Source organism: Gossypium hirsutum, chromosome D04 (assembly GCF_007990345.1).
Source record: "Gossypium hirsutum isolate 1008001.06 chromosome D04, Gossypium_hirsutum_v2.1, whole genome shotgun sequence".
Taxonomy (NCBI): domain Eukaryota; kingdom Viridiplantae; phylum Streptophyta; class Magnoliopsida; order Malvales; family Malvaceae; genus Gossypium; species Gossypium hirsutum.
This window is the reverse complement of record NC_053440.1, coordinates 7,283,677-7,311,296: the sequence shown is the minus strand read 5'-3', so window position 1 is coordinate 7,311,296 and position 27,620 is coordinate 7,283,677. Positions and strand designations below refer to the sequence as shown.

Below are 27,620 nucleotides of genomic sequence, written 5' to 3'. Positions count from 1 at the left end.
CATTCACAAGAGTGTTTCGCATGGATTAAAAGTGCACTATATTAGCTGTTAGAAAGCATCCCACCAAGCAATTTTCATAGGTAACATATGCAACATTTTCCCCCAAGTCGATCTACCAAGGTTTTAAGGCCTTCTAAGTTATATTTTATGATTAAATCATAAATTGTTTAGTTAGGGGCGAAGGCAAAAAAAAAATTAAGAGGAGCTAGAATTGAATTATAAATTCTTGGGGGCAACAAGGTAATTTTATTATTAGACTATTTTATAATTTTATAATTTTCAAAGGACCCTAGAAGCAACCCATTGCATTCGTCCCAGCGTGTAGTAAAACGAAAGAGACGAAAAGAAAAAAAAGAGAATAAAAAAATGGATTTAGAGAAGAGATAAACATGCTATGAAAGCAAACAAATAGAAAAATGTGGTATAAGAGCGAATTTAAAACATACATATCTTAGATAATTTTATGAAATATTTATTATATCTAATACTTTTTAATATTTAATTTAATTCTAATTAATTCTTTCTATGTATTAGTGGTAAATGAGTAGTGATTAAGGAATCAATATTCTTTGTGACACCTTATTTTTTTCTTAGATTAGCATTTGACACCAAAAACAATATAATTGAGTACCAACACAAAAATCAATTGTTGATGAAATTCATGAGAATCTCATTCTTCCTTGTACATACTTGACATTTGGTTTGATATCATAAATTTATTTATTTATTTTAATCAGAAAATAATTTTGAAATTTCAATAAAAAAGAAAATTAAATTTGGGTGTTAAACTAAAACTTGAGTAAATTATTTTTATCATCTGAATTTACTCCCTTTGTTTTAGTTTGAAAGGAAATGCACTATCAAGTTTCTTAACATAGAAATAAGTAACAATCAGTTGATGGCATATTTTTTAAAAGACAAAGGAATGTGGGATGTGTTGGTTAAGTTGGAAAATGGTTTGGAAAATTAGGTTTAATCAATCAATATGAAATAAGACTTTAAAAATACTTGCTTCTTAAGGATGCCTTGATTTATTATGGTTTTAGGCTTTTTGCCAACCACAACTCTCAATATCAATTTGTTGAGATGCTAAACATAATAATCCCATAACCCCAATCATTTTATTCTCATAAAATATTTGGTACATGCTAGTTAGTAGAGTTTTTAGACTTCACAAAATAAAAAAAATGTCAAAGATGTTGACAAGTGTTCTATAAGATATAGTAAAATATTAAAATATATATATTTAAAAAAAAAACAAGACACATATAAATTTTTTAAAGGTACTCGTGGAATAAAAACAAGACACTTTCAGTTAACCAAATACTATAAAAAATACAAATCATTTAAATCTAGGTGGTAGAGTAGAAAAACTCCACAAGTGATTCAAGTTGATGCCAAATGTCTTTTTAATTGGAATGATATTTGGTAGGTTGCTCGTAGAATTTTTAAACTTTATAAGCAGGGTAAGGGGGCTAACAAGTGTCCTAGGGGTATAGTAAGATATTAAAATAATAAACATTTAAAAAAAAAGACAAATGACAATTTTTTAAGGCTGCTTGTAAAATAAAAAAAAATACACTATTAGTGTACCTACAGTGTCAATAGAGTTTTTAGACTCCACAAGTAAAGTTAGAGTGTAAGTATCCTATAAAAGTATAGTAAATATTAAAAAAATAAATATTTTTTTTAAAAATAGACACATGACAAATTTTTAAAATTATTTATGGAATAAAAAAATACATTGGCCGTGTACCAAATACAGACCATTTTATTACACCAAGTAACATTATTTTAAATCCGGTTGTAGAGTTTTTTTATTCCAGTAATAGAATAGTAATCCTTAAATCTATATATTAACTTGAATTACTATTTAATAATAAGATTAACCTTGACATATTTTAAATCCTTTTTCTGATCTTTATTTTTTTTAACTCGTTTAAGCGTAATAAAATTAAGGACTTTATTTATTGAAAAATATTTGATATACTGTAAATGTTACTAATCTTTTATAAACTAAAATATAGAGTGGTTAAAGATTTTATATCACCAACCCCATGATTATGACCATTATTTTTGTGCCAAGGATGAGGATCATCAGTTGGGATTTTAATTTGTTGAAGTAATGTAGAGGAGATTTTGGTGCTATTAACCATTTTCGAATCGGTTGGACTTATCATTTTTTATTCAAGGTATACAGTAGTAGACTCACTGGAACAATTAATTCCCGATTCAAACTAGGCAGACATAAATCAGAATTTTTTGGGAAAAAAAAAACCATGTCTTGCTGGCCACATTCAGGATAACCTAGGCTGACATTCATGAACTGTTTCGTATTTTAATCACACATCTGCAGTATTTTCCTTAATCAGAAGTTAAACACTTCTTTTGTACCAAAAATGAAGCCACCATTGAACAAAGAAGAGAGCAAATACATCATACTTGCAAAAAGACCAAATTTTAGATCAAATCGAGAGCTGCTGAGATTTTGCAGTGTCCCCACTCGTATGCTTTTATATTATTTCCAACATCCATGATCCTGGTTAAGAGAAAAAAGAAAAACACAGGAATCATGTCTTGGCAGTACAAGTGCTTGCAGATTTCATACAGAAGGCAATATTCCATGAGAGTTTCTTCGATGCACTCACAGATGCTAACCTCACCCCACAAAACTGCCCTGCTATACAATTATTCTCATCTGCTCCATGCAGAAATTCTCACCGGAGATGTCCTTTATTTTTGAACAGCTGGTTTTCGATCACAATGAGGATCCTTACCATCTCACCAAACCTTCAATGGCTCTAACAAGCCAACTTGAATTTTAAAGATTCAAGAGAAATCAGTAAAACCAATTTATATCACACTTCTGCCAGCATTCTTGAGAACTTGCTGGAGGAAAGCACTTACATTCAAACATAACATGGCTTAATAAATCCGTTCCTCAAACTATCAAGTGCTATGATTGGAAGGCTCACAAATTTCTCCACCACCAGTGAATTCGTCACTCTAGACTGGGTTGATTTGCATCCATCGCCGTCTCAGGCAGACCATGGGAATCAACCTGCTCCCCCTGATACTCGTATGATGTGCACGAGTCATCCTGGAGATCATTATAATCATCCTCATTATTCCCCTTAACCCTACGCACAAGCTGAAAATCACTGCAGCTGTAATTATCAATGAACCTTTCCACATGGTGTCTTGAAATTTCATCTATATCTCCCTCATCTTCTTCCTCAGTGATATCTTTACAAAAATCATCAGCAGCATTTTCAGAAGAATCAACCCCATGCTCGTTGTCATAATCATTCTCAATGTCCTCATGGCAATCTTCTTCATCGTTGTTTTCATAATGTGCAGCAGTTTCATGACCAGTTGGAGATTCCACGACAGAGTCGTCATCCCCCGCTGGAATTCCACACTCAGCTGCCTGCCACTCATCATCATCACTATCAATATGTAAAGGGTAAATTCGGTTCTGCTCGGCACGTTTTCTGAGCATAAAGACATTGAAATAATAACTAATGGCTTCCTTCTTAGTACGGGAAGGGAGAACCACAGTGAGATGATCCCAAAAATTCTTGCCCAATGAGAAGGGGTTAGAAAGGACAACATTATCAAATGCTAGCTCTTCCCCTTCTGTCCATCCTTTTGCAACTTCCTCCCCCATATCACAGAAACCCAACTCCCTGAATATTTCCAACCCAAGATTCCCCCTTAGTTTCTCTCTTGCTTCTGTCACATGTTGTCCAATGCATCTGATAGAACCACGATCAAGGCAGTCACAATCAATTCCATGTCTCGCATCTTCAAAGCAAAACATTAAAGTTGCTTCAGAATTAGGCATTGGAATGACACAAGTACCCATCATCTTCTTCCCATAATCATCATCAACCATGAGGCCTGCACATGATGATCTAAGGGCAACTTGAGGATCTGATGTATCAAGATAATCTAAGGAGCTATTCATATCCTGTTGGCTCCATTCAGGAATATCTGCTTGATACTCTGGTCCAACAGAAACTTTTTTAGGAGAAAGAAGAGATGAATAGATTTCATCAGAATGAAGAAAAGCCTGGACTTGGTTCCCAGATGCAAAATACTCTGGAAACAGTGGAAGATGAACAGCCACATTTGCCTCTGCGTCTGCATCCATGCCATTGCCATTTACCCACCAAAAATGAGGAACACAAGCAGAAGCACCACTTTCGTAGTCCTTATTGGTGCCACTATGAACATTGTTGCATTGATCTTCAGCAAACCTACCTTCATCTTGGCACCCAGTGTAAATGTCCTCCCATTTACCTTCTTCAAATTGGAATTCTATCGGTTATAGAAACTTGGGGAAAATTTTAATTTGATTGGCTAAGTATGGTCACAAGGCTGATATGCACAGTTAGATGTGATAAAAGAAACATGTGCAGGCCAATAGTTTGCATACAAGATAGATAAAGTTAAAAGACATGGATGCCAAAATGCTTCTATAAAGAACTATCCAACTATATTATCATTTATAGTAAAACAATTTTTCTTTCCAAAAAGAATTTTCAACATGTCCAACGCACATAGAATTAGAGTGTTCCAACTCTATAATAAAGAAGCATCACAAGCAAGTTCATTAAGTGAACCTTCCACACATTTAATCAATGAACTAAAATAATGTCCACTTTTCTGTTGACAACAGAAACATACCTACTCATCTATCCATGCTTATTTACTTGCACAGTATCTTAAGTACACTACTTGGAGATTGAGTTGTCAAAAGAAACCTTATCTAAGTTGACATGATAATATCAAGTTCAGTATCAAGAGTCACAAACTCAAGCGACTTGGTACATGAAATTCTAGAGGCAAAGGCCCAAGCAAGAACATCTAATCTAGTTATGCAGAAAGATTAAACAACATTGTATTCGTAGTACCAGAAATTTGATGGTTTTGAAAAGCGTAGTTGGGATGAACATCAACAAAGGAAGCAAAGTGGACAGTATCTTCACATTGCCTCATATGCTTACAGGCTACCTCTTGAGAGTCATCGGTGTAAGGACGTTTATGAATCATTTTAGTCTGCAAGTGAAAAGTGGATCACATATAAAAGAATAAAAAAATCATATACTTAAGGATTAGTACGGAAGGATTCAGCTTTTCTAGATCTTTCAAGGAATGTAACTTAGATTGAACAAACAGAAGAACAAGGATTCCATGATTGTTAAGAGCTAATTAATTCGATTAGATTTGTATGCAATCGATCAGGGAAAATCCAAATTTACACCTCAGAGAACTTTTATTTTTAACCCTCTCATAAGTTTTTCTTTTATATTTTTCTAACCCTTAGACTTCAAGATTAACATATACCATTCTACATATTTTTCCCTCTTTTGATAACCATTTCAAAAACTAAATCGAGTTTTAAAAAGAAGAATTAACATTCAAATATTAACTAATAATTAATTAGCATACTTCATCACTATAGATTTAACTATCAGAGTAGCCACTAAGGCACTAACCCATGGCTTAAAAATCATGAAAGCAATCACATTTAAATAAACTAATAGAAGTTCTAAAAAAAGATACAAGTATATGTCCTATAAAATGAGCTGTTCTTACCTGAGAATTTGTTGACCAATAAAATAAGAAATTTAAAAGAACCAATAAAAATTAAAGAATTAGAAAAATGAACTTATGCTTCTAAAAATATTAAACACTGAGTTACAAGAAATAATAGAATTATAAGCTGGAAAAAAAATGGAATTTAAAAAATTTTACTATTTTAAATATTTTACACGGCCGAAAAATAACACGAAACAGAGAAAGCCTTTTTTTATAAAAGAATTCTTATAAAGTTGCGATATCTAAGGAAAATCCCCAAAAAATTAGACTGACCCAGAAGAAATCGAATCAAGAAAAATCAAAATCCAAGCTCAAATTTTATAAATCAAGAAACCCATTCAAAAATCGAAGAATCTTCAAAAACCCTAACCCTAAAATCGCATTCGAAAAACGGGAAAAGGAAAAAATTAGGATCAAAAGAATGAGGAAAAACGGATCGAAACAGATACGAATCAAATCGAAGAAGAGACAAAATAAAAATTATAAGGAAAATTTGGATCGAAAATTAGAGACGATTTTGATTAAGGATTGCAAAATGGGTAAAGTTAGGGCAAGGTATTTTATAGGAATCTGATTGATGATTTAAAGATTATAGTTTACCAAAAGAGGTAAGGATCTGTTTGAAAATTACGGGATAAGCCAGTTTTAGATTCGGGGATCTAAGAGGACTGATAAGGGAAATTGCATTTGTCCTACTGATTTGATGTAAGAAATTTAGGGTTGATCCTTTGTTTGCTTGCCACGTGGTTATATACTTTTATTCCTTTTTGGCACGTGCAAAATGTGTTCATGAGATGTTTATTTTGTTATTTTTATTACATTTGGAATTTAATACTACTATTTTTATTTAAAAAATTTAATCATTTTACTTTTTCATTTAAAAATATAAATTTATTTGTTAATATCATTAAAAATATTTTATTAAATTTCTATTCATTAAAATGCTATTTTTTGTTACATGGTTATAATGTGTGTATTTTTTTAATTTCAAAATAGAGTTATTTATAGGTCTGACCAAGTTTAATTATGATATTAATACACTTTATGCTTGCTCAAACCTGGTCTGCATCGAAATATGAGCTTACAATTTTACTCAAGTCCACTCATATTTGTAAATGATAATCTCAAACCAATTTTAAGCATGCTCATTATTTTTATTTTTTTTGAAAAATATTTATATAATTTTAAGGGTTATATATAAAATTACTATCCGAACTTATCTACTTCTCCTAAATTAGTATTTGAACTTTTTTCCCATCAACTAGTTTGGTACTTTTTTAACACCGTTAAGTTTGAGACAGGTGACAAAATAGAATCATGACATGTGGCATAATGACATCTTGATGATGTCATTTCCTTTTTTTTACTGCTTTTTTCCCTTTTCTTTTAGTCTTTTCTTTTCTCGTTTTTCCCTCTTCTTTTATTCTTTCCCGGTTCCATTTTATTTTTTTTCTTTTCTTCTTATTCTCGACATCTCTTTCTTAACCCTGGCCGCCGCCAACATGCATTATAGCCGCACTTTGATGTTGTCACCAACGCTTGTTCTCTAGTCAATTTTTTTCTCTTGCTCTTTTCTCTAATTTGTTTTTACAGAGAACTCCTTGAAATCTCGTTGGGGCTCTCTTCTGTCAATCACCTTACTTCCACTCTGATGTCGTCACTAATTGGAGAAGCACCAAATGATCCACCTTTTCTTTCTCTCTCTCGTTTCTTCTTCTCTTATTTTCTACTTTATTTTTTGTTTTCAAAGCCCCTGGCCGCCGCTTCCCTGTCGTTGCTCTCCGATGCCAAAACGAGCCACCACCGTTGAATCATCTTGGAGCTTGACCGTGGCTTCTCCTCACCCAAGGCTCTACTCATTTTCTAAACAGGCCTTAAATTTTTACCCAATATATTTTTATTCAAATCTTCTCACTTTTCTTACGGTAATAATTCCAATGAAATTCAAAAACATAATCATTATAAATCTTTAATGGAGATAACTAAAGCGATGAATGGTGAAATCCGAAAATTTGGATCGATAAGTTTTCGGTTATTATAATTAAAGCCTAAGCATGTGATGAAGAGTTCATAATTCTAAAAAAGGAAAATTACTTTTGGTATTTGCATACTTCCTGATTCCTAATAATAAATAAAAAAGATTGTTGTAACCATATTTTATCTCAATTAACTTTATGTCAACCTCAAATTGAGTTTGATAATATTATTACTTAGTTATAATTTGTTAATACTTGAATTAAAAAAGAAAGTAATAAAATAAAAATAAAAAAGTTAAAAGTCTAAGTGGTTTTTGACAGTTTTATATTTATATATATATTTTTACGGCCAAAATTAAATTGTAATTTTTGTGATAAAAAAATATAATTTCTCCATTTTAATAGTATATAATTTTAAAATAATTAAATCAAATTTTTATCATTTGTAAGGGAGTCAAAGTACAATTTTACATTTACTAATTTAAAATTTTAAAGGGTTTAAATAAAACAAATTTCATTTTAAGGGAGCTCGAAGCTACTTGCCTAATTTATATGATATATTATATAGATAAATATAACAAAAACTTGTGTAAACTATAAAAATAGTCACTTTTGTTAGCCTCAGATTACATTTTAATCACTTATATTTGAAATGTTACATTTTGGTCACTTACATTATGTTTTGTTACGAAGTGGTCACTCTACCGTTAAACTCCGTTACCTCCCTAACAGCGGTCCTATGTAATAGTCCAAATGGGTTTTAAATGCCAACTTGGATGAAAATAGGTTTTTAATTAAATAAATTTAATTTGGACTGCCACAGAAAACATCTAAGTTGGCATTTAAAACCCATTTGGACTACTACGTAGGACTACTGTTAGGGAGGTAATAAAGTTTAACAATAGAGTGACCACTTCGTAACAAAATGATAATATAATTGACTAAAATTAATTACATCATTCACAAAATTATTTACAATGATAGAATGGGAACAAAAATTCTATTTTTACAATAAAAATATAACATTTTGGTAAAATTTTAAATTTTAATTAATTAGCTCAATTAAATAAATTCATGTCTATTTAAATTTTAAGTAATTACTAACAATTTGAACTCTTATTTCTAAAATTTAAGGCAACATGTAATTAACGAGGTATTGATTTTTGTGCATTACCAGGGTGCTATAATCTTCTTCATACATAACTGTCTCCAAAATCTAATTTTTTTTTGTACTTCAATATAGACAAAAATTTATCTTTTTAAAAAAATTTAAAAAAAATCTATTTTTTAAAGATAATTTATAGGTGGTCCTTCACCCCTAATCAAAAAGATTGATATCAACTCTGATTTTTTTAATAGAAACCTAGTGTTTTAAAAAAATAATTTCTCAAAATTTCTCAAATTCATCCAATTCATCAAATTAATTTTATGAAAAAAAATACACAACCTAAAAGCGATGCATTGCAATTTTATAAAAAAAAAATTTAATGTATTTCTAATTCCCAAATTGGATAAGACAATATTTAATCCTTGAATTATTTTGTTCACAATATTATAATGTCACATATAACATGATCAAAATTGAAATAAGTTATCAAGTTTTAGGGTTAATCATAATTGTTCGAATCAAGTCAGATTAATTGAGCGGACCGATAAGATTAAGAATTAGCTAATAAAAAAGATTAGACTATTGGATCTGGGAAGCTATACTAATTGAACAATCGGACCGACGAATCGATAACCTAAATATTTAACCACCTATCCAATTTTGAAAACATCCAGATTAATATGAAAAGAAAAAACTAAGGGAAAATTGCAACTTTCTTGTTGATCCAGTCTAGTCGTCCCCAGCCTTAACGGTTATTAATCTTTGCATATCTTGTAATCCGACGGTGAATAAATAAAACCTTACTTATTGAACAATTAATCTGACGGTTTACAAAAAAACACAAAAAACTAGCCGTTATACAGAGCATCAACCTCTAACGGAACTTTTCTTCTTCGTGATTTCCATGTGTTTCTTCTCATTCATTCTTTCATCAAAAGCTCCGATCTGTCTCTTGTTTTCTCATCAATCTTAGACCAAAACCTGATTTTTTTTTTAAACTTTTTGGAAGATTTCTTCTTTTTTTTTTTTTCTTTTCCCATGGAGGTTGCTAAGCATTCAAAACAGGGTACTCCCGTGAAAGACCCAGGAGGGAATTCTGGATCAAAAACTCGAAAGTTTTCGAAACTTTCCGAGAATTCAAATCCAAACATCTCTGCTACAAGTTCTCCATTAACAAAATCTTCAAAATCCCAGAAATATTCTTCCAAGGATCCGGTAGTTTACTCACCAAGAAACAAACTTAGGGAAAGAAAGTTTGTGGTGGCTAAGAAGAAGTTAAAGAAAGAAAGGTCTAATGATTCAAATCCAAATGTTGGGATTGATTGCAAATGTAAAGAGAAGTCTAGTGGGAATTCAAAGAAATGCCTGTGTGTCGCTTACGAGAATCTGAGAGCATCTCAAGAGGATTTTTTCAAGAACAAAGCTGAAACTGAAGTTGAAGTTGAAGTTGAAGTTGAAGCAATGAACAGTGTGCCTGAAGCTGGGAAAGTTATGAATTTGGTTAAGGCCTTTGAGAGGCTTCTTACGACACCAAATTCGAAGGAATCAGAGGATAGGAGTGATGACAAGGAACAAAAAGAAGAGACTGATAATAACAAGAAGAAGAAGCCATTGAAATGGCCATCAGAATTTGTTTTGACCGCTGAGAACCTTGGTCTGGATCGGCGTTTCTCAGCGTCTTCTTCTTCTTCGGATAGCAGCAGCCAAGGAAGGTCAGTGAAGTAATTGGTGGATTAGTTCTTAGATTTGGGTTTTGTTTATTTTGTCTTTTTATATTTGTTACTTTATTTTGCAGTGTTTCAAGCAGGGCTTCTAATGGAGGTCGAAGAAGCCAAAGAAATGTAAGTAACCTCTCACTTCTGCTAATTTATTTTCTCTTCTTACCACGTTGAATGTTTAGTGATATTTTTGGCCCCATAACATGTTTCCAAGAGGTCTTATCTTATGAATTAATCTTTTAGACCTCTTACCTGCAAGCTATTTTCAAGTTTCTCCTATATAGGACTTAAGGATCAAAGATCAAAGTGTTAAGTTACTTGCTTATATGGCATCTTTTCTAAGTTCCTCCTACTCAGTTGTGAGTTTTGGATAGGATTATGTGTTCAACACAGATATGTTTGAATTCTTTAAATTTTTTTCATATGTTTGGAGGGTACTTAGAGCATCATATCCTATATAAATATCCAAAAAAGTGTATGATAAAATGCATATATAAAGGTATTTTATTGCATTGTGGCTCATGACATTTTTGTATCCATTCATGTGTGGGTTTTAGAGCTCTGAGTGTCTCGGGACAACTGGTGGGAGGAGAGGGGAAAAGCAGGACAAGCCAACTTCCCAGAAACCATTCAAGCTAAGAACTGAGGTTTCATTTTTAACTTGAATCTCTGTTAATCAATCTAGACCATGTATCGTATTCATATTGGTTTGGTATGTTACAATTTTGGATTATTGGTTAACATTACAGCAAAGAGGGAAAATGAAGGAAGGCGAATTCATGAAGAAGATCCAAGAAATGATGGTGGAAGAAGAGAAACAAAGGATCCCAATTGCTCAAGGCCTCCCATGGACAACAGATGAACCTGAGGTTTTTAGTCCTTAAAAGAGTTAAGACCTTAAATCCCAAACTCAAAACACCCTCTCAATTTTGCATTGATGCAGGTGTTGATAAAACCTCATGTCAAAGAGAATACAAGACCAGTAGACCCGAGACTCCGCTCTGAAATTCGAGCGTCGGAGCGTTCAGAGTTCGATCTTCAAGTAGCTGAGAAGATGATTCTAATAGAACACTATAAAATGGAAAGGGAGAGGCGGGACAAGGTAAAGAAAATTATCAGAAAAATGCATGCATGATTTCTTAAGGTGATATTATTATTAGCAGGGACTGTAACATCGATCCTTTTGATCACGCAGATGGCAGAAGAAGAAGAGATACAGAAGTTGAGAAAAGAGCTCGTTCCAAAAGCACAGCCTATGCCTGTCTTTGACAGACCTTTCCTTCCTACAAGGTAAAGGTTAAAAATTCATATGAATATCTCCATACTCATATTCGAATTATACTGACGACAGGTTTTGTTTTGGAAGGTCCTCAAAGAATCCAACAATGGCAAGGGAGCCAAAGTTCCATATGCCACGACATAAGAAGACAAAGTTCTGTATATAATGGATTGACATGAAGCAAGCGACTATATTCTCCCATTTTTCTTAAAGATTTGTATATTAGCAACCAATTTAGCTGCATTTTTTTTGGAAGAATTATGAATGAAGGTCTCATTCTACAATTTTGTTCTCTAAAAAAATCGTGGACGTAACGATGTTATGACGATCATTATGGTAAAAATGTCTTCGATTTTTTTGAGTTTAAATCGTCAAAGTAGTTAAGCAAGAATTAATCTATTTCACCATTCGTAGGCGTCGTTACAGGGATTTTTAAGCTCACTTCTCCTCATAAACAATCTACTTTTTACTTCTTCACTCTCCAAATTCCACTACAAACCTCAAAAAATTTCGAAATCAAAAATGGCGATCAAACAGCTTCTCTCTCTAGCTCGTCGGTCCCGCAAGCCTTCCTCTTCTTTAACCGTCGCTCGATCGTCCCACTCCGCCGCAGCCCCTCCTCCACCGACTGCCATGATCTACGACCGGTTATCCCATTGCGTCAACTCAAGGCTCCGAAAACTCGAACACCCCGATTCCCGTTTCCTCAAATATGGATCTCCTCACCCGACCCAAACTTCCCACACCCACATCCTATCTTCGCCGGAAACCAAAATTACAACGTTGTCCAACGGCCTCCGCGTGGCCACGGAATCGAGCTTGCATTGTCGAACAGCAACGGTTGGGGTGTGGATCGATGCAGGATCGAGGTTCGAGTCGGAGGAGACGAATGGGACGGCCCATTTCTTGGAGCATATGATATTCAAAGGGACGGAAAAGAGGTCGGCGGGGGCATTGGAAGAAGAGATTGAGAATATGGGAGGCCACTTGAATGCTTATACTTCGAGGGAACAAACCGGTTATTACGCCAAAGTTATGGGCAGTGATGTCCTTAAAGCCTTGGATATATTGGCTGATATTTTGCAGAATTCCAAGTTTGAAGAACGTAGTATTAGTAGACAAAGGGATGCGATACTAAGGGAAATGCGGATGCAGGAGGTAGTTCTAAAGTTTTAAACTTTATAGGGGGTTTCAATAAACTATATGGACAAGTTATTTTGGGTTTTGCTAAATGATCTTGTACCTTGTTCTATGTTGATTTTATTCAGAAACAACGCTATTATGTTGGGAAATATTGTAGGTGGAGGGTCAAACACAGGAAGCTGTTTTTGACCACTTGCATTCAACTGCTTTCCAATACACTCCTCTTGGTAGAAATATTCATGGACCTGTTGATAATATGAAGAAGATCACCAAAGACCATCTGCTCAACTATATTCAGACACACTACTCAGCTCCTCGAATGGTATGCGGTGATATGGTCGAGTCGTTAAAACCAATGAACAAGGTTTTGATTCCATTGGTTTCCTAGCATACCATTGTAGGTTCTTATAAATGTGTGTTGTTCGGTAAATTTTTGCAGGTCATTGCTGCATCTGGAGCTGTTAAGCATGAAGAAATTGTTGACCAAGCAAAGAAGTTGTTTACCAATTTATCATCAGATTCAACCACTGCTACTCAGCTAGTTGCGAAAGAACCGGCCAGTTTTACTGGTTCAGATGTAGGGATGTCATTTCTCTAATAAGTTTCAAACTTCCTTTTTCATTCAATGTCTGATGCTCTCAAAGGTTTTTTCTTTGGAAAAAACCAGGTTAGAATTGTCAACGACTATCTTCCTCTAGCGCAATTCGCGCTTGCTTTTGAGGCAACAGCATGGATAGATCCGGATTCCATTGCGCTAATGGTAATGCAGGTGATGCTGGGGTCATGGAGCAAATATGCTGGGGGTGGAAAGCACATGGGGTGAGCTTTTTTCCTCACATCGAATCGCTTTTTTAAACTGAACACTGCTTTGGCAGTCTCGGAACGAGACTCTTCTGTAGCAACGATGTGTTGATTAGTTTCAAAAATCCTTTAAACAGCTCCGAGCTGGCACAAAAAGTTAGCATTAATGAAATTGCAGAAAGCATGATGGCTTTCAATACCAACTATAAAGATACTGGTCTTTTTGGTGTATACGCTGTTGCCAAGGTGAGGTTTGCTACTTCCTTTCTTTAATTACCTCTGCCTTCGTTTAACTAAACTGTTTTACATTTATACCAAAAATGGTTGCCTTCATGATGATGGAGTACTAAGCTTTATGTTCTTTTTTCAGCCCGATTGTTTGGGGGATTTAGCTTATGCTATTATGTCTGCAATAACCAAGTTAGTTTATCGAGTTTCAGAAGCTGATGTGATTCGTGCTCGTAATCAGGTAGCTACGGTTACTGTCATCTTGTCTTCATGTTTGATAAATAACTCGTCAATCTATTTTGCCTAATATGCTTAGTTACTTTTTAACTTTTTGCAGTTAAAGTCATCCTTGATGCTTCATACAGATGGAACTAGTCCCGTAGCCGAAGATATCGGACACCAGGTACATTTCTACACTCGAAGTGCTTTTGATTCCAGTGCTGCCTGCATAAGTCTTTTATCAAGCGATTTCCTCATGCTGACCATGTTGCAGGGCTAGTGGCTGTGCTTTAGCTTTTGTGGCAAGAAATAAACATATATTGTCATTTATTCCTCATTTTAGTTACTTTTTCTGGGTTAATCTTTCGTTCTTGCAGCTACTTACATACGGCCGGAGAATCCCGTATGCCGAATTATTTGCTAGGATTGATGCTGTTGATCCAGCCACCATTAAACGAGTTGCAAACCGATTTTTCTATGATAGGGTAGTAACTGCAACTGAACCTTGGCTCAAGCTAATGAATTTCAATGGGATGACATACTGAAATTGCAGGATATAAATGATCGAATGCCGTTTATGTTGGGTTTTGCAGGATATGGTGATTGCTGCGATTGGCCCAGTCCAAGATTTGCCAGACTACAACTGGTTTAGACGCCGCACCTACTGGAACCGATATTAGATTATCTTGCTTTAGTTTGACAATGGTACAGCATCTTTCTTGGGCAATCGAAAGTCGAAACCAAAGGTTGGCATTTTTTTTATTCAATTTTTAGGATCCTTTAGCTTTATTGTTATTTAATAAAAACATGTTTCAGCGTTTTTGCTGAAAATTACAAGGAATTTTGATGTTGATATTGTTTGGGTTGCATTTGTATATTTGGATCTTACCTCTAAATGGCATATTTTTCTTAGCCGAAAAGAATACATATAATGTTATCTCATTAAAAATTTTATTAGTAACATTTAGTGAAATAGAACCTTCACATGATATATAGTATTACAAATATTGACTTTTCAAATGATTATTTGAACGCATTTGTTAAGAATTTAATCCTTATTTTTTTTAAAGTCATGAGAGGAGAATTTTTGGGGGAATATTTTGATCGTAATGGTTTTGAAAATACATATGTTTAAATCAAATCAATCCATATAAATAATTTCTCGAAAATTTCTATATGCTTCTAGCATTCTAAATCCTTCAAGAACATTAATATAAACTTTTACTACATAGTAATTCATAGAAAAGATTATAATAACAACCATTAGAAGCATATCAAAACTTTTATGAATTGCTAGACTAATAAAATATCCAAAGGTTATTACATCCGCCGTAGAAAATATAATACCTTTCATAATCAATCCTAAGATTTAGCAAAAAAGAAAAAAAAACTTCATATTTCTTATCTTATTTTCGTAAAACTACTTATTTGTACCTCACTGCTTTATACATTTAGATGTTTGAACTATTGATCTACAAACTTTATGAATTTAATTTCGCTTTAATTACATCTTTATATTTTGACCATGTTTATATTTCTTAATAAATTTATTCAATATCCTTATTTTTTTAAAATTACTAATTATTAATTGTGTTAAATCATTTTATGTGGGATGGATTGTTGGTGTAGTTCGATTGAAGTGGGGTGGAGTGAAGTAAGGCATCTAACTCTCTTTTATTATCATTTGTTAAATGGAGGACAACATAGTTTAATTAATTATTAATATAATAATATTAATATTTTTTAGATTATGACAAATTCACGTGGATGAAAAAATTATGTAAAAAAAATACATTTATAAAAAATATTGTATAAAAATCAAATGAGATTTTGATCGAAATAGTTAAGTTGAACATTTAAAGATTATAGTGTCCAAATTCAAATTTCACCACAGTAATATTTTATATAAAAATATACTCATATTAATATTTATTACTTTGTAAAAATAATGAGCTTTTAGTCATTTTCTAATCTAGTTGTGTTTAGTTAACTCGTGGCAGCACCTTAATTAGGAGTTTAAATAATAGTATAGTTAGATATATTTAAAAGTTTAATTATGCTTTCAATCCCTATGCTCTTTGAACTTTTGAAATTAGTCCAGGTGTTCATGGACTAGTTTAAGGCTCGATTTCAAACTTTGGTCCAAATCGATCTGCCCGAAAAGCTGTCTTAAAAACAAAAACTTCTTGGTGGATTGAACCGAGTAGGCTACCCGAACCTTTTTCCGTTAAATTTGAATATGTGATATTGAATTATTAAAGCATATATTAAAATTAAAAGAAAAAGAAGAGGAGAAGAAGGTAACAGACGGCGTGGTAGGGTTGTGAACGTGGTTGAGGTTAGTTAAAACCATCACATTTCATGATTCTTCCTTTTTCCTTCTCTTCTTCGTTATTATCGAACCATCAATAAACAAATATTAACACTCCACTTTTTCTCTTCATTTTTACTATAAACCTACATTTTCTTTATTTATATAAAGGAAAACAAAATTTCTTGCTTAGCCTTCTTTGGTTTTTCCTCAGATTTCTCTCCCATTTCTTGAATTTCATCGCCTTCTTCTTCTTCTTCTTCTTCTTTTTATATCTTTCTTTCCTTCTTGTTTATATATAGAGAGCTGAAACCAGTTCTGGGTTTGCTTTAAACCACAATAAAAATGGCTTCTTCACTCTCTTTTCCATGCCCCAAGATCTCTTCTTTTTTGAAAACAAACCAGCAAACCCAAGCTCACAAGGGTTCTTTGTCTCTTCCTCCAACTTCAAATTTCAACTCCAAATCTTGCTTGTCATTTGGATCTTCAATCCGCGTACCTGCATTTTCAGCATCTCAGGTTGGTTACTTTCATACTTTTTTGTTTTTGCTTTTAATTCTTGGAATGAGAACGGGACTTGAGTTTATGGGTTTTTTATTATATTTTACTGGTTATGCTTAGGGATCTGAATTTTGTGGTTTTATTATGAAACAATGGTTGAATAAATTATTACTACACAGAAAGAAAAATTGCTTTTTTTTGCCAAAATGTTCAACATATCTTATGAATTATTTTTTAAAATTTCAATATTTAAAAGTGGAAGTATTGCTTATATAGATAGATGAGTTCAAGTATTGAAGACCTCGATAATTTAGATGCTTTTTTTGGTGGTATTTTGATGTATTATTTTTACTGAATTAAGAAAGAAGTAGTATATTTGATCATAGTTCTTATACATAATGGTAATTCATATTCTGATTTTTGTTTTCTTTCTTGAATTACGGTGACCATTTTCTAGGCTTCTTTATGTGTTTTTGTCTAAAATCATGGCTTGTTATACATATATTTCTTCTTTGCAATCAACGTGTCTACGAAAATCATATTGCATAACCGGTTCGTATGATCATTAGTGGCGATTCGCAGTTCGTTTTAGTAAATTGTTTAATTCATTGGTTGATTCGGTATCTGGCTGTCATTTGCAGTGGCCTAATGATGGGAAGCAAACTACAGTCTTCGCAAGCCATACGCAGCTTAACGAGGTGTGTTTTTCACGGTGAAGTTGAAATTTAATCTTTTAGACGAGATCTTATCCACGTCTATTTAACCCGCTTTGTAAAAATTAAGGTTGCTGCAGAGAAATCATCAAATTCTGTAGCGGTTGTTGACATGAAACCTAAAGTTGCATTGCCTGAGGAAGATGATAAAAGATCCGCAGAGAAGGCTATTCCAGATGCTGCGGCAATTTCAGAATTCATGGCACAAGTTTCAGACCTTGTAAAGTAAGTTGATTGAATCGTTTTCGCTTTTGTGTTTGTGAGTAGACTTGTGTAAATGTGTGTTTGACAAGAATAATCAATTTCATAATTGATTTTTATTTTACTTTTGATGAGTAGACTTGTTGATTCACGAGATATTACGGAGCTGCAACTGAAGCAATCAGATTGTGAGCTTGTCATAAGAAAGAAGGAAGCTTTGCAGCAGCCGGAATCAGCATCTCCAATTGTCATGCCGCAGTACGTACCTCAACCGACGTTTCAAACCCCAGCTCCAGCAGCCCCAGTAGCAGCTCCTGCTCCTGCTAACCCAGCCCCTCCAGCAGCAGCACCTTCGTTACCTCCCCCTGCTAAAGCGGTTGGTTCTTCTCATCCGCCCCTCAAATGCCCCATGGCTGGAACCTTCTACAGGAGCCCTGCACCGGGTGAACCACCATTTGTTAAGGTAAGTGCCTGCAGTTTCCATAGTTTCTGCTAATGTGCAAAGATTGAAATACTCCTCAATGGTCTTTCAGGTGGGAGATAAAGTACAGAAAGGCCAAGTTGTGTGCATCATCGAGGCAATGAAACTAATGAACGAAATTGAAGTAAGTTCTTGTCCTCGTATTTCCTTAACATAATATATTCCTTGACCGTTTGAACAAATTTAATTAAAATTAATCATGCAGATAGATTACCAGTTTTTGAAAATATTACAATCATTTTTCTTTGTTAGTGTTCTTAACTTAATAGTCAACGGTTCTCAATTTGCCGAATTCACTCTCGAATTGATTAGTTACATAGTCATATCTTCCTTATGTTCTTAATTTTTCGACTTCACAGGCTGATCAATCCGGAACCGTTACGGAGATATTGGTAGAGGATGGAAAATCAGTTAGTGTAGACATGGTAACCTCTTATCTCTTGACTCTGTTTATGTCCTAGATTTTAGGAGTGTGAATATTTGACTGGCTTAAAATATTTTTCAAACATATAAAACCGACCAAACTAATGGAATTAACCGAAAAAAATCGAAACCGACCTTTTTAGCAATTTAAAAAATGAATGATTAGTATTTGGTAGACTGGCAGTGCAAGCAGTCTTATAATACTCATATGTGAAGTTTAAAAACTGAACTATCTGATGAATACATTTAAAAACCGAATAAAATGGGAGATTTGATGTGTTGGTTTGGCTAAGAAATTTGGTTGTGATTGATTTTGCTTGCAGCCTCTATTTGTAATAGTGGGGTGAATAAAGGAGGAGAGGGGGTTCCGAGGTCACAAACTATGTTTTCATTTACTACTCTGTAATGTTTACATAAATAATAAAGGTGGTGTACCGTGCTATGCTCTGCAACACTTCTCTTTGGGGTTTCTGTCTTACATTTTGGACGTTTACCCTTATATTTATTCCATTGCATTTTCCTCTTTTATAGAAATATAATATCACTATCTCCAATTACCTCGTGACTTCGAACATAAGAACCTTTGGTTTTAATATTGAATTTCTCAATATTTTATTTCGATAATGCATTTGAATATTTTCATACCCCAATAATTAAAAATCACCTATTTCTAATATGTTACATTAATTCAAATTATAATTATAAGATTTTCAAAATTTTAAAAGTACTAAAAATAATAATTTAGGGGTCAAAATGTAACAACCTAATAATATGTAATTTTTAAAAGTTAGTGACCTAGGAGTAATTTCAAATAAAGTTTAGGGACTGCTGATGGAATTACCCAAAAGGAATTAAGTGGGAAAAAAATCCGACCTGCCGGATTCGAACCAGCGACCTAAGGATTGCTATAAGATGAACCACTACAGTCCTCCGCTCTACCAACTGAGCTAAGGTCGGATTGATGTCATTGTTGCTTATTATTTTATAGGTCTGAGGATAAAAAATATATGAATTTATATTTTGAATAATATTTATTATTATAATAGAAATTGGGCTTTTTTTTATAGTCAGAATTGAGAAACAACAAATAGTTTAAATTTTACCAAAAAGGAAATAATTTAATTAAAATTTTGAATTATAAGTGGGTAGTTTATAAAAGTGAAGATTGTTTTAAAAGAGATTAAATAATAATTTTTTTTATAAAAATTTCAAATGACAATTATATTTATATACAGTTTTTAATATAAAGATTTAACTTTTTTATTACTTTAAATAACTAAATTAATATTTTCGATTAAGTTTTAGTTCACATGAATTCAATTGTATTTAAATGATTTTTTTATTTAAGGGTTAAGGAAAATTATTATAATATATATTGTAACTAGACCTGCCCGGCCCCACAAAAATTTTTTAGCCCGTTTATTAGGCTCGGGCCCGGCCCGAAATATGGGCCTGGGATTTTGCCCAGGCCTAGCCAGAAGAAAAAATATGGGGCCCGAGCCCGGCCCGGCCCGGCCCATTTTTAATTAAAATTAAAATTATTTTTTAAATAAAATTAAAACTAATTGTTATTAAAATTATCAAATTATTAATTGTTAATTGTATTAATTATTGTAATAAAATCTAACATTTGATTAGTAAATTTATCAAATTATTAATTGTATTAATTGTATTAATTGTTGTAACAAAATCTAATATTTGATTAGTAAAACAAACTTGATGTTTTATTATTATTTTGTAACACTAGTCAAGGAAATGAAAGTAAATAAACTTAAAATAAAAAACTATTATATTTTAAAAATAAAAAATATATATTTAATATTTTTCGGGCCGGGCCAGGCCCGGGCCAAAAAAATCTTGCCTGATGCCCGGCCCATTTTTTAAACGGGCCTAAAATTTTGCCCAAGCCCATATTTCGGGCCTATATTTTTATCCAAACCCTCCCATATTTCGGGCGGGCCGGGCCGCCCGACCCATGGACAGGTCTAATTGTAACGATATCACTTAATTTATCTTAATTAAACTAAACTAAACAAAACAATAATTAAAAATAATGTATACATTATAATTATCTATTTAATTTTCATAATTAAAAACAATAATTAATATTTTTGATTAAGGTGGAGGCTATGAACTTTTTAGTATCCAAGTTTTAGTACCATTATGCGTAATTGTGATATGTAGGTCTCCATCCTACCATATACGTATGTCATGTGTAAGTTTTGTCTAATTTTTATTCTATTGTTTGATTTTACATTATACTTGATTGAACTTGTATTCGTATTTGTACTTGTAGCTCATAACGGAATTGGTTTTTTTTGGCATAATGACTTTTTTGGCCCTCCAACTTTACAAAAAAGTTTTAGTACCATTTTTGCATTTTTTAGCTCTTAAACTTGTGTTATTTGTCAAATCACCCCAAAATAGATAGAAAAATTAACATTTATTGACTTTGTTGATGTCACATACACGTGGACTGCCATGTCAACAATTAATTAGTTTTTTAAAATTTTAAAAATTCAAAAAAAGTTATAAAGATTATTTTTTAAAAATTTAATTAAAAGAGCATAAAAAATTATATTTAAAAAAAATATTTGCTAATGTGACAACATGTGGCAATCCATGTGTATGTCACGCCAGCAAGCTAACAAACCTTAATTTTTTCAACTATTTTTGGGTGATTTAACAAACAATGCAAGTTTAAGGGTTAAAAGAGACAAAAAAATTAAATAAAAGGGTAATGACTTAAACTCTAAAAAAAAGTTTTACAAAATCATATCAGTTACAAACGAAATCCTTAATTAAATAATTAATGGATTTAATTTGGGGGGTGACATTGAGTTAATCCCTTTCTCAGGTAATTAGCGAATAACGTAACGGAAACATAGTAGAAGAAAAAGACTGAGCTGTTTGTTTCCAAATTCATAAAAAAACATTAAATTATTTTCCATAATTTCTTAATTCCTTAACATTAGTTTTGCTGTAATTAACCAAAACCATCGTTTTAGCTTAAACGGGTGAAATTAAAGTCTCATAATTTATAAATTTCCTTGCCTTCTATAATTCCATTTGACCTATATTTATATGTCAGTTCTTGGCCCCAGTTTTTCATCAAAATAATAATCATCTTTTTGCAGCAATGGCTACCCTGAAGCTTTTCTTTTCATTTCTCATGGTTACAGTTCATTTGATTTCATCCATGGCGGCCAATAGGCATATGCTTATGGGTAATCAAATGATTGACCCAAACTGGTATGATGCCCATGCAACATTTTATGGTGATATGACTGGTGGTGACACCATGCGTAAGTACATATATTGTGTTTTGGTTATTGCAACATTTTATGCTTTGCATTGCGTATGTCGAGATTCAAATCTTGAGACCGTGTTTGGTTATTGCAGAGGGAGCTTGCGGATATGGTGATCTATTCAAGCAAGGGTACGGACTCCAGACGACAGCACTAAGCACAGCATTGTTCAACAATGGTCTCACCTGCGGGGCTTGTTTCGAGATCAAGTGTTTCAATGACCCTCAATGGTGTTATCCGAAAGCCGGCTCTGTCATAGTGACCGCAACCAACTTTTGTCCTCCCAATTACTCGAAACCGGAGGGGAACTGGTGCAATCCACCATTAAAACACTTTGATCTATCAAAGCCGATGTTCACTAAGCTAGCGTATTACAAAGCCGGGATCATCCCGGTCAAGTACCGTCGTGTCTTGTGCTACAAGAAAGGTGGGGTTCAGTTCCAGATTAAGGGAAACCCTTACTGGACATTGGTGTTGTTGTACAACGTAGGAGGAGCTGGTAATATTAAGGATGTTAAAATCAAAGGGTCGAGTACCGGGTCGTGGTTGCAGATGAGCCGCAATTGGGGTGTGAATTGGCAGACGGGAGCGAAGTTAGTGGGGCAAAGCTTATCGTTTCAGGTGACTACCAGTGACGGGAAAATGATCGAGTTCGATACCGTTGTGCCAGCTAATTGGCAGTTTAATCAAGTATTTGATGGGAAAAAGAACTTCTAGGACAATCTCTCTCTTTTTTTTTTTTTTTTTTTTGGTTTTTAAGGTGGTTTACAGTTTAGGGTTTTGATTGGTGCATGCCCTTGGGAGTGCATGTTTGTTTTATATAAAACAAGAAATTTAATAAACATAATTGCAAATTTTGAGATAATGATGGCCGAAATTATCCTGTTTCATTGCCATGTTATTAAAATGTTTAGTCAACACTTGTTTTCTTACAACTTACATGCAATTACACAAGATCTTACATTATCTAATAACACAAAGATTAAGGTTTTGTGTGGTTATACAAAATATCATATTATTACATTAGGTACAGTCCTAATGGCTTTCCACCTGTCTGTGATTTGACTATGTAAGATTCTAAATACTTGATATAAAGTGTTTTGTCGACAATATAATAAACTAGATTGATTGAATTCAGAAAGTAAGTCTCAACTGTATTTATGTTTGTTCTTAATTTAATTAAAATCAAGTTTTTTTTTACATTAAAGAAATATAAAACACAATATTTTTTTTCATTAAAAATTAATACAAATGGAATAAAATAAATTTAAAAAATTATTTGTTATGTTATTAGTGAAAATTTTACACTCCATGTATAGAGTGAGTGTAGTAAAAAAATATTAAAAAATGGATACATTGTAGTATCAAGTAGAACTAAAATGTTTTACTGCAATAAATTCTAAGTTACTAACCAGAAATTAATTTTTCAAAATAAACATAATAAAAAAATAAATAGAAAGAAATTCATAGAATTTATGGAATGTGCTTAAATTGTAGCATTTTTATGAAAGGGGATCAATCATACGGGCTAACATTGGACCATTGCAATGCATTAGTTTCAAAGCTTTAGCCAACCTAACCTTCGGCCTTTCAAGTCATTATTCCCAACAAAAGCTCAGAACTTCTTAAGGATGAGTTGGGTACGACTTTAACCAACTTAATTTAAAGCTTGAGTTATCGCTTAATTCGAAATGATTTGAATTTAATAAACATTTTTAATTTGAATTAATCTAGATTACTATTTAATTCATAAAGATTTTATTTATTTAAGTTTGGATTATAAAATGTTTACTCGAGATTCATTTTAATTTTTTTATCATTTTTCCATGTACATATTATGGTACATGATATTTTTTTTTAAAAAACAATGTATAGTTGCTCCTTTCAGTAATATCATTTCTATGATTTAAATATGAGTATACTATCTACAAAACAAGATGATACATAAAGATTGTTAAGGGTCTGCTAGTATAGCATGCCTATTCCTCTGTCTGTTAAAATAGCACGTCTCTTTTCTTTTTCCTAGGGTTTTTGTTTTTCTTTTTCCGATTAGGGTGAAATCTAGGTTGCGTTAATAGAATTTTGTGATAATGGAGGAGGAGTTGACAAATCTTAATATCGTTGATGAAGAAAAGGTACCGCTACAATTTCAAAGGCATACAAAAGTGATGGAGGAAGATTATAGGTTATGTTTGGTGGGGCGAGTACTAACGAATAGTGTGGTACATTTTTCGTCTATGAGGAATACTTTGGCTGACCTATGACATTCGCTGGGAGGGGTCTTTATAACAAATATCGGGGAGAAAAGAAGCCTGTTTCGATTCTACTTTGAAATATATCTAAAGGGGCTGATAAATGGTATGCAATGGTCGTTTAATAGGCATCTTACTATATTTCATCGATTAGAACCAGGAGAAGATTCGCTACAAGTCCCACTATTTTTCTCGGAGTTCTGGGTGCAAATTCATAATCTTCCAATGGGGGTGATTTCAGAGGGTTTAGCACGTCAGTTTGAAAATTTTATTGGCCAGTTCATCCAATATGATACAACTTTTGTGACAAGGGGAATAAAGAGGTATATGCGAATCAGGGTTAAATTGGATGTTCGAGTGCCATTGAAACATAAGAAAAAACTATCATTAAACTAAAATTGGGAAGGGTACGTTTATTTCCACTATGAAAGATTAATGTTATTCTGCTTTCTGTATGAGAAATTACGCCACGGTGAGTAGGGGTGAGCAAAATTCGATTCGACTCGAAAAAATCGAAAAAAATTCGAATTTCGAGTTAAACGAATCGAGTTATTCGAGTTAATCAAGTTATTCGAATCAACTCGAATTTTTTTTTCAAATTTCGAGTTCGAATCGAGTTGAGTTTTCGAATTCGAATAATTCAAATATCAAACTATAATATTTTACATTTTTACCCCAAACTCCCAAACCTTTTTACTTTTCCCTCAAAACTTTTACTCCTTCCCACTTTCCCCCCCAAAACTTTTACTCCCCTCCCTTCCCAACCCCCCAATCTACCCAAAATTCATTTCCCACCAAAATTTTACTCTCCCATTTACTTTTTCTCAAAATTTTACTCCCCCAAACCCTCAAAACCTTTTATTTTCCTCCAAAATTTTTACTCCCCCACTTTTTCCCTAAAACTTTTATTCCCTTCCCATCCCACCTCTCATCTACCCCAAACCCTGTCCCCTCCAATTTTTTTTAATATTTTCCCTCCAAAATTTTACTCCCCCTTATTTACTTTCCCTCAAACTTTTATTCCCCAAAACTTTTTATTTCCCCCCTAAACTTTTACTTCTCACCCTTTACTCTCAAATAAAAAATCAAAATTATCCAAAAAAAAATCACTAAACATAAATAGTAATAATTTTATTTATATCTACTATTTATATTATTAAATTAAATTTCACATTTTATATTATTTATATTATTGAATTGTTTAGTCATATCGAATATTTATATTAAAATTGAATTATTAATTATGCCATAAAATATTCGTGTTAAAATTTTATATTTGGTATCAATTTCACATTTTATTTTTAAAATAACTTTTATTAAAAAAATCATATTTTTACATTAATATATTTTTTAATTCCAAAATACATAGTGACAAGAATCTGAAGATAATTGAAACAACTAAGTAAGAAAATAAGCTAACCAGTATATAAAAAATTAATAAATAAATTATGAGGTGATGAAAGTTAATAAAAAATTTGATTAAGGTGGACAAATTTTATTACGATGGGTGACAGTGGTTACAAGGACCCGAAATTATTTTTTAAAATTTAACTCGAACAAATATATTCGATTCGATTCGATTCGATTCGAATTCCATCTCACTCGACTCGATTCGAGAAAACTTCAAATAAAGTTAGGATGATAAAATGAGATTCGAAAACTCGATTAACTCAAAAATTTTCAATTCGATTCGATTTGATTCGATCGAATGATCACCCCTAACGGTGAGGGTTTTTGTCCAATAAATGTGATACTTGGTTTTCAGAAGTAGAATTCAGATGGGATATCTCATTGAGAGCATCGCCAAGAAGGGCGCCATTGGTGAATAGTAGATGGCTCCAGGATGACAACTTGGACGTTAGTCAGACAGGTGGAAGTCTGATGGGAATGTATCTGGATGTGCGTGCTGATGGAAGGGGTTTTGGAGTCATATAAACTTCTAATCATTATTTGAATAGATAGGGAATGGAATGACTAATTAATGGCCAGGAAATTACTAGATAGATGAAAGTGGGCTCTAACTCGGAAGGTGACCTAATTGAAATGATAGATGGGAAGGAGAGGCAATGCACGCAGAAAGTACAACCAACTGTTTTTGTAATCAATGATTCACCGAATTTAGGAGGTAATAATGTGATATCAGCGGCTGCTAGAAAGCAAGCTAACTGGATGCAATAAAAATTTTAAGTTGGAATGTCTGTGGTTTGGGACAACCACGGTCTATTAATCGTCTTAAGAATAAATTGAGACATATGTAGCCCTAACTTTTATTTCTCATAGGGACAAAAGTAAGTGCAAATAGAATGAAACAAATTCAAATGAAGTGTCGGTATGTAAATAGTATCGATGTGGGAGCATATGGATTGAAAGGGGGTTTATTGTTGGAATAGAATTGTGACTGTTCAATTCATCTAAGGAATTTCTTCTCTAATCACGTTGATATGAAGGTACATGAGGAGAACGACATGACTTCTTGGAGGTTTACTGTGTTTTATGGTTCTTTAGAGGAGCAACGACAAGGAGAGTCATGGAATCTGTTAAGGCATTTAGGGAGAGATCAATACTTACCTTAATTGGTGGTAGGGGATTTTAACGAAATAATGTTTTCTTTTGAGAAAATAGGGGGTTGATTGCGAAATGAAAAAAAAAACATAGTGAGATTTCGAGAAACACTAGAGGAATGTGATTTTAGCGATTTGGGATTCTCGGGACAATGGTTTACATGAGATAGAGGGTAATTATCGAGAAATAATGTCAGAGAAAGATTTGATCGGAGAGTTTCCAATTTGGCTTGGTTAGAACTCTTTTCAAGATATTCTATAAAGCATTTATCTCACTGTTTTTCTTATCATTGTTCGGTTTTGATTGAATTGTGAGATAATATTAGAGGTAGTTCATTTTAGAGCAGTCAACAATTTAGATTTAATGCCAATTGGATTATTAAGGAATGTTGTGAACAATAGAGAAGAAGATTCTGGGGGTCGAACAAGAATGAAATCCCTACAAAATTAGGAGAGTTAGGAACTAAACTGGCAAGTTGGATAATATTGAACTATGTAAAAAAAAGAGAAGCTTCGTACATCTCGAACTCGCGCATGAATAAATTGAATTTGGTGGAGCCAGATGAAGATATCCTAACAGAGTTGGTAGAGGTTAAATTGGCTCTTAACTTGAGAAATCAGATAAAGAACTATTTTGAGAGCAGCGAGGTAGAGTGGACTGGCTTCGTTTCAGCGATAGAAACACGTCCTATTTTCATAATTTCGCAAATCAGTGGAAAAAGAGAAATACTATAAAGAAACTAAGAGGCAAGAATGGAGAATGGGTAGAAGGGGGAAAGAAGATGGCCAT

The 27,620-nt window shown here is 33.0% G+C and overlaps 5 protein-coding genes and 1 non-coding gene across 7 annotated transcripts; 4 read left to right on the top strand and 2 right to left on the bottom strand.

Moving 5' to 3' along the window:
* Positions 1 to 2,155: 2,155 nt before the first annotated feature.
* Positions 2,156 to 6,220, bottom strand: LOC107934348 (uncharacterized). The gene is made up of 3 exons (XM_016866760.2): positions 5,605 to 6,220; positions 4,920 to 5,064; positions 2,156 to 4,308 (listed from the first exon to the last, which is right to left on the bottom strand). Exons 2-3 carry the CDS (start codon positions 5,056 to 5,058, stop codon positions 3,002 to 3,004), a joined length of 1,446 nt encoding a protein of 481 aa, XP_016722249.1. The 5' UTR covers positions 5,059 to 5,064; positions 5,605 to 6,220; the 3' UTR covers positions 2,156 to 3,001.
* A 3,298-nt stretch (positions 6,221 to 9,518) lies between these two features.
* LOC107934325 (protein TPX2) lies at positions 9,519 to 12,014 on the top strand. The gene is made up of 7 exons (XM_041091851.1): positions 9,519 to 10,403; positions 10,487 to 10,532; positions 10,967 to 11,056; positions 11,159 to 11,278; positions 11,353 to 11,511; positions 11,605 to 11,699; positions 11,776 to 12,014. Exons 1-7 carry the CDS (start codon positions 9,730 to 9,732, stop codon positions 11,852 to 11,854), a joined length of 1,263 nt encoding a protein of 420 aa, XP_040947785.1. The 5' UTR covers positions 9,519 to 9,729; the 3' UTR covers positions 11,855 to 12,014.
* A 113-nt stretch (positions 12,015 to 12,127) lies between these two features.
* Positions 12,128 to 15,002, top strand: LOC107934324 (probable mitochondrial-processing peptidase subunit beta, mitochondrial). The gene is made up of 9 exons (XM_016866728.2): positions 12,128 to 12,846; positions 12,989 to 13,153; positions 13,271 to 13,408; positions 13,499 to 13,650; positions 13,770 to 13,878; positions 14,003 to 14,101; positions 14,198 to 14,263; positions 14,457 to 14,564; positions 14,673 to 15,002. Exons 1-9 carry the CDS (start codon positions 12,211 to 12,213, stop codon positions 14,757 to 14,759), a joined length of 1,560 nt encoding a protein of 519 aa, XP_016722217.1. The 5' UTR covers positions 12,128 to 12,210; the 3' UTR covers positions 14,760 to 15,002.
* Positions 15,003 to 16,285: 1,283 nt separating this feature from the next.
* LOC107934356 (biotin carboxyl carrier protein of acetyl-CoA carboxylase 2, chloroplastic) lies at positions 16,286 to 19,266 on the top strand. 2 transcript variants are annotated; one of them, XM_041091852.1, is made up of 8 exons: positions 16,311 to 16,417; positions 16,562 to 16,909; positions 17,533 to 17,589; positions 17,675 to 17,829; positions 17,944 to 18,268; positions 18,339 to 18,410; positions 18,646 to 18,711; positions 19,033 to 19,266. In XM_041091852.1, exons 2-8 carry the CDS (start codon positions 16,736 to 16,738, stop codon positions 19,054 to 19,056), a joined length of 873 nt encoding a protein of 290 aa, XP_040947786.1. In that variant the 5' UTR covers positions 16,311 to 16,417; positions 16,562 to 16,735; the 3' UTR covers positions 19,057 to 19,266. The 2 variants fall into 2 exon arrangements, with proteins under 2 accessions (XP_016722270.2, XP_040947786.1); XM_016866781.2 differs by having other exon boundaries at positions 16,286 to 16,909.
* A 310-nt stretch (positions 19,267 to 19,576) lies between these two features.
* On the bottom strand, positions 19,577 to 19,666 carry TRNAY-GUA (transfer RNA tyrosine (anticodon GUA)). Its single transcript is given in 2 exon segments — positions 19,577 to 19,612; positions 19,630 to 19,666. It is a non-coding gene; the product is annotated as a tRNA-Tyr (tRNA).
* Positions 19,667 to 21,801: 2,135 nt separating this feature from the next.
* LOC107934340 (expansin-A23) lies at positions 21,802 to 22,859 on the top strand. Its single transcript, XM_016866745.2, has 2 exons — positions 21,802 to 22,014; positions 22,112 to 22,859. Exons 1-2 carry the CDS (start codon positions 21,849 to 21,851, stop codon positions 22,732 to 22,734), a joined length of 789 nt encoding a protein of 262 aa, XP_016722234.2. The 5' UTR covers positions 21,802 to 21,848; the 3' UTR covers positions 22,735 to 22,859.
* Positions 22,860 to 27,620: the final 4,761 nt, after the last annotated feature.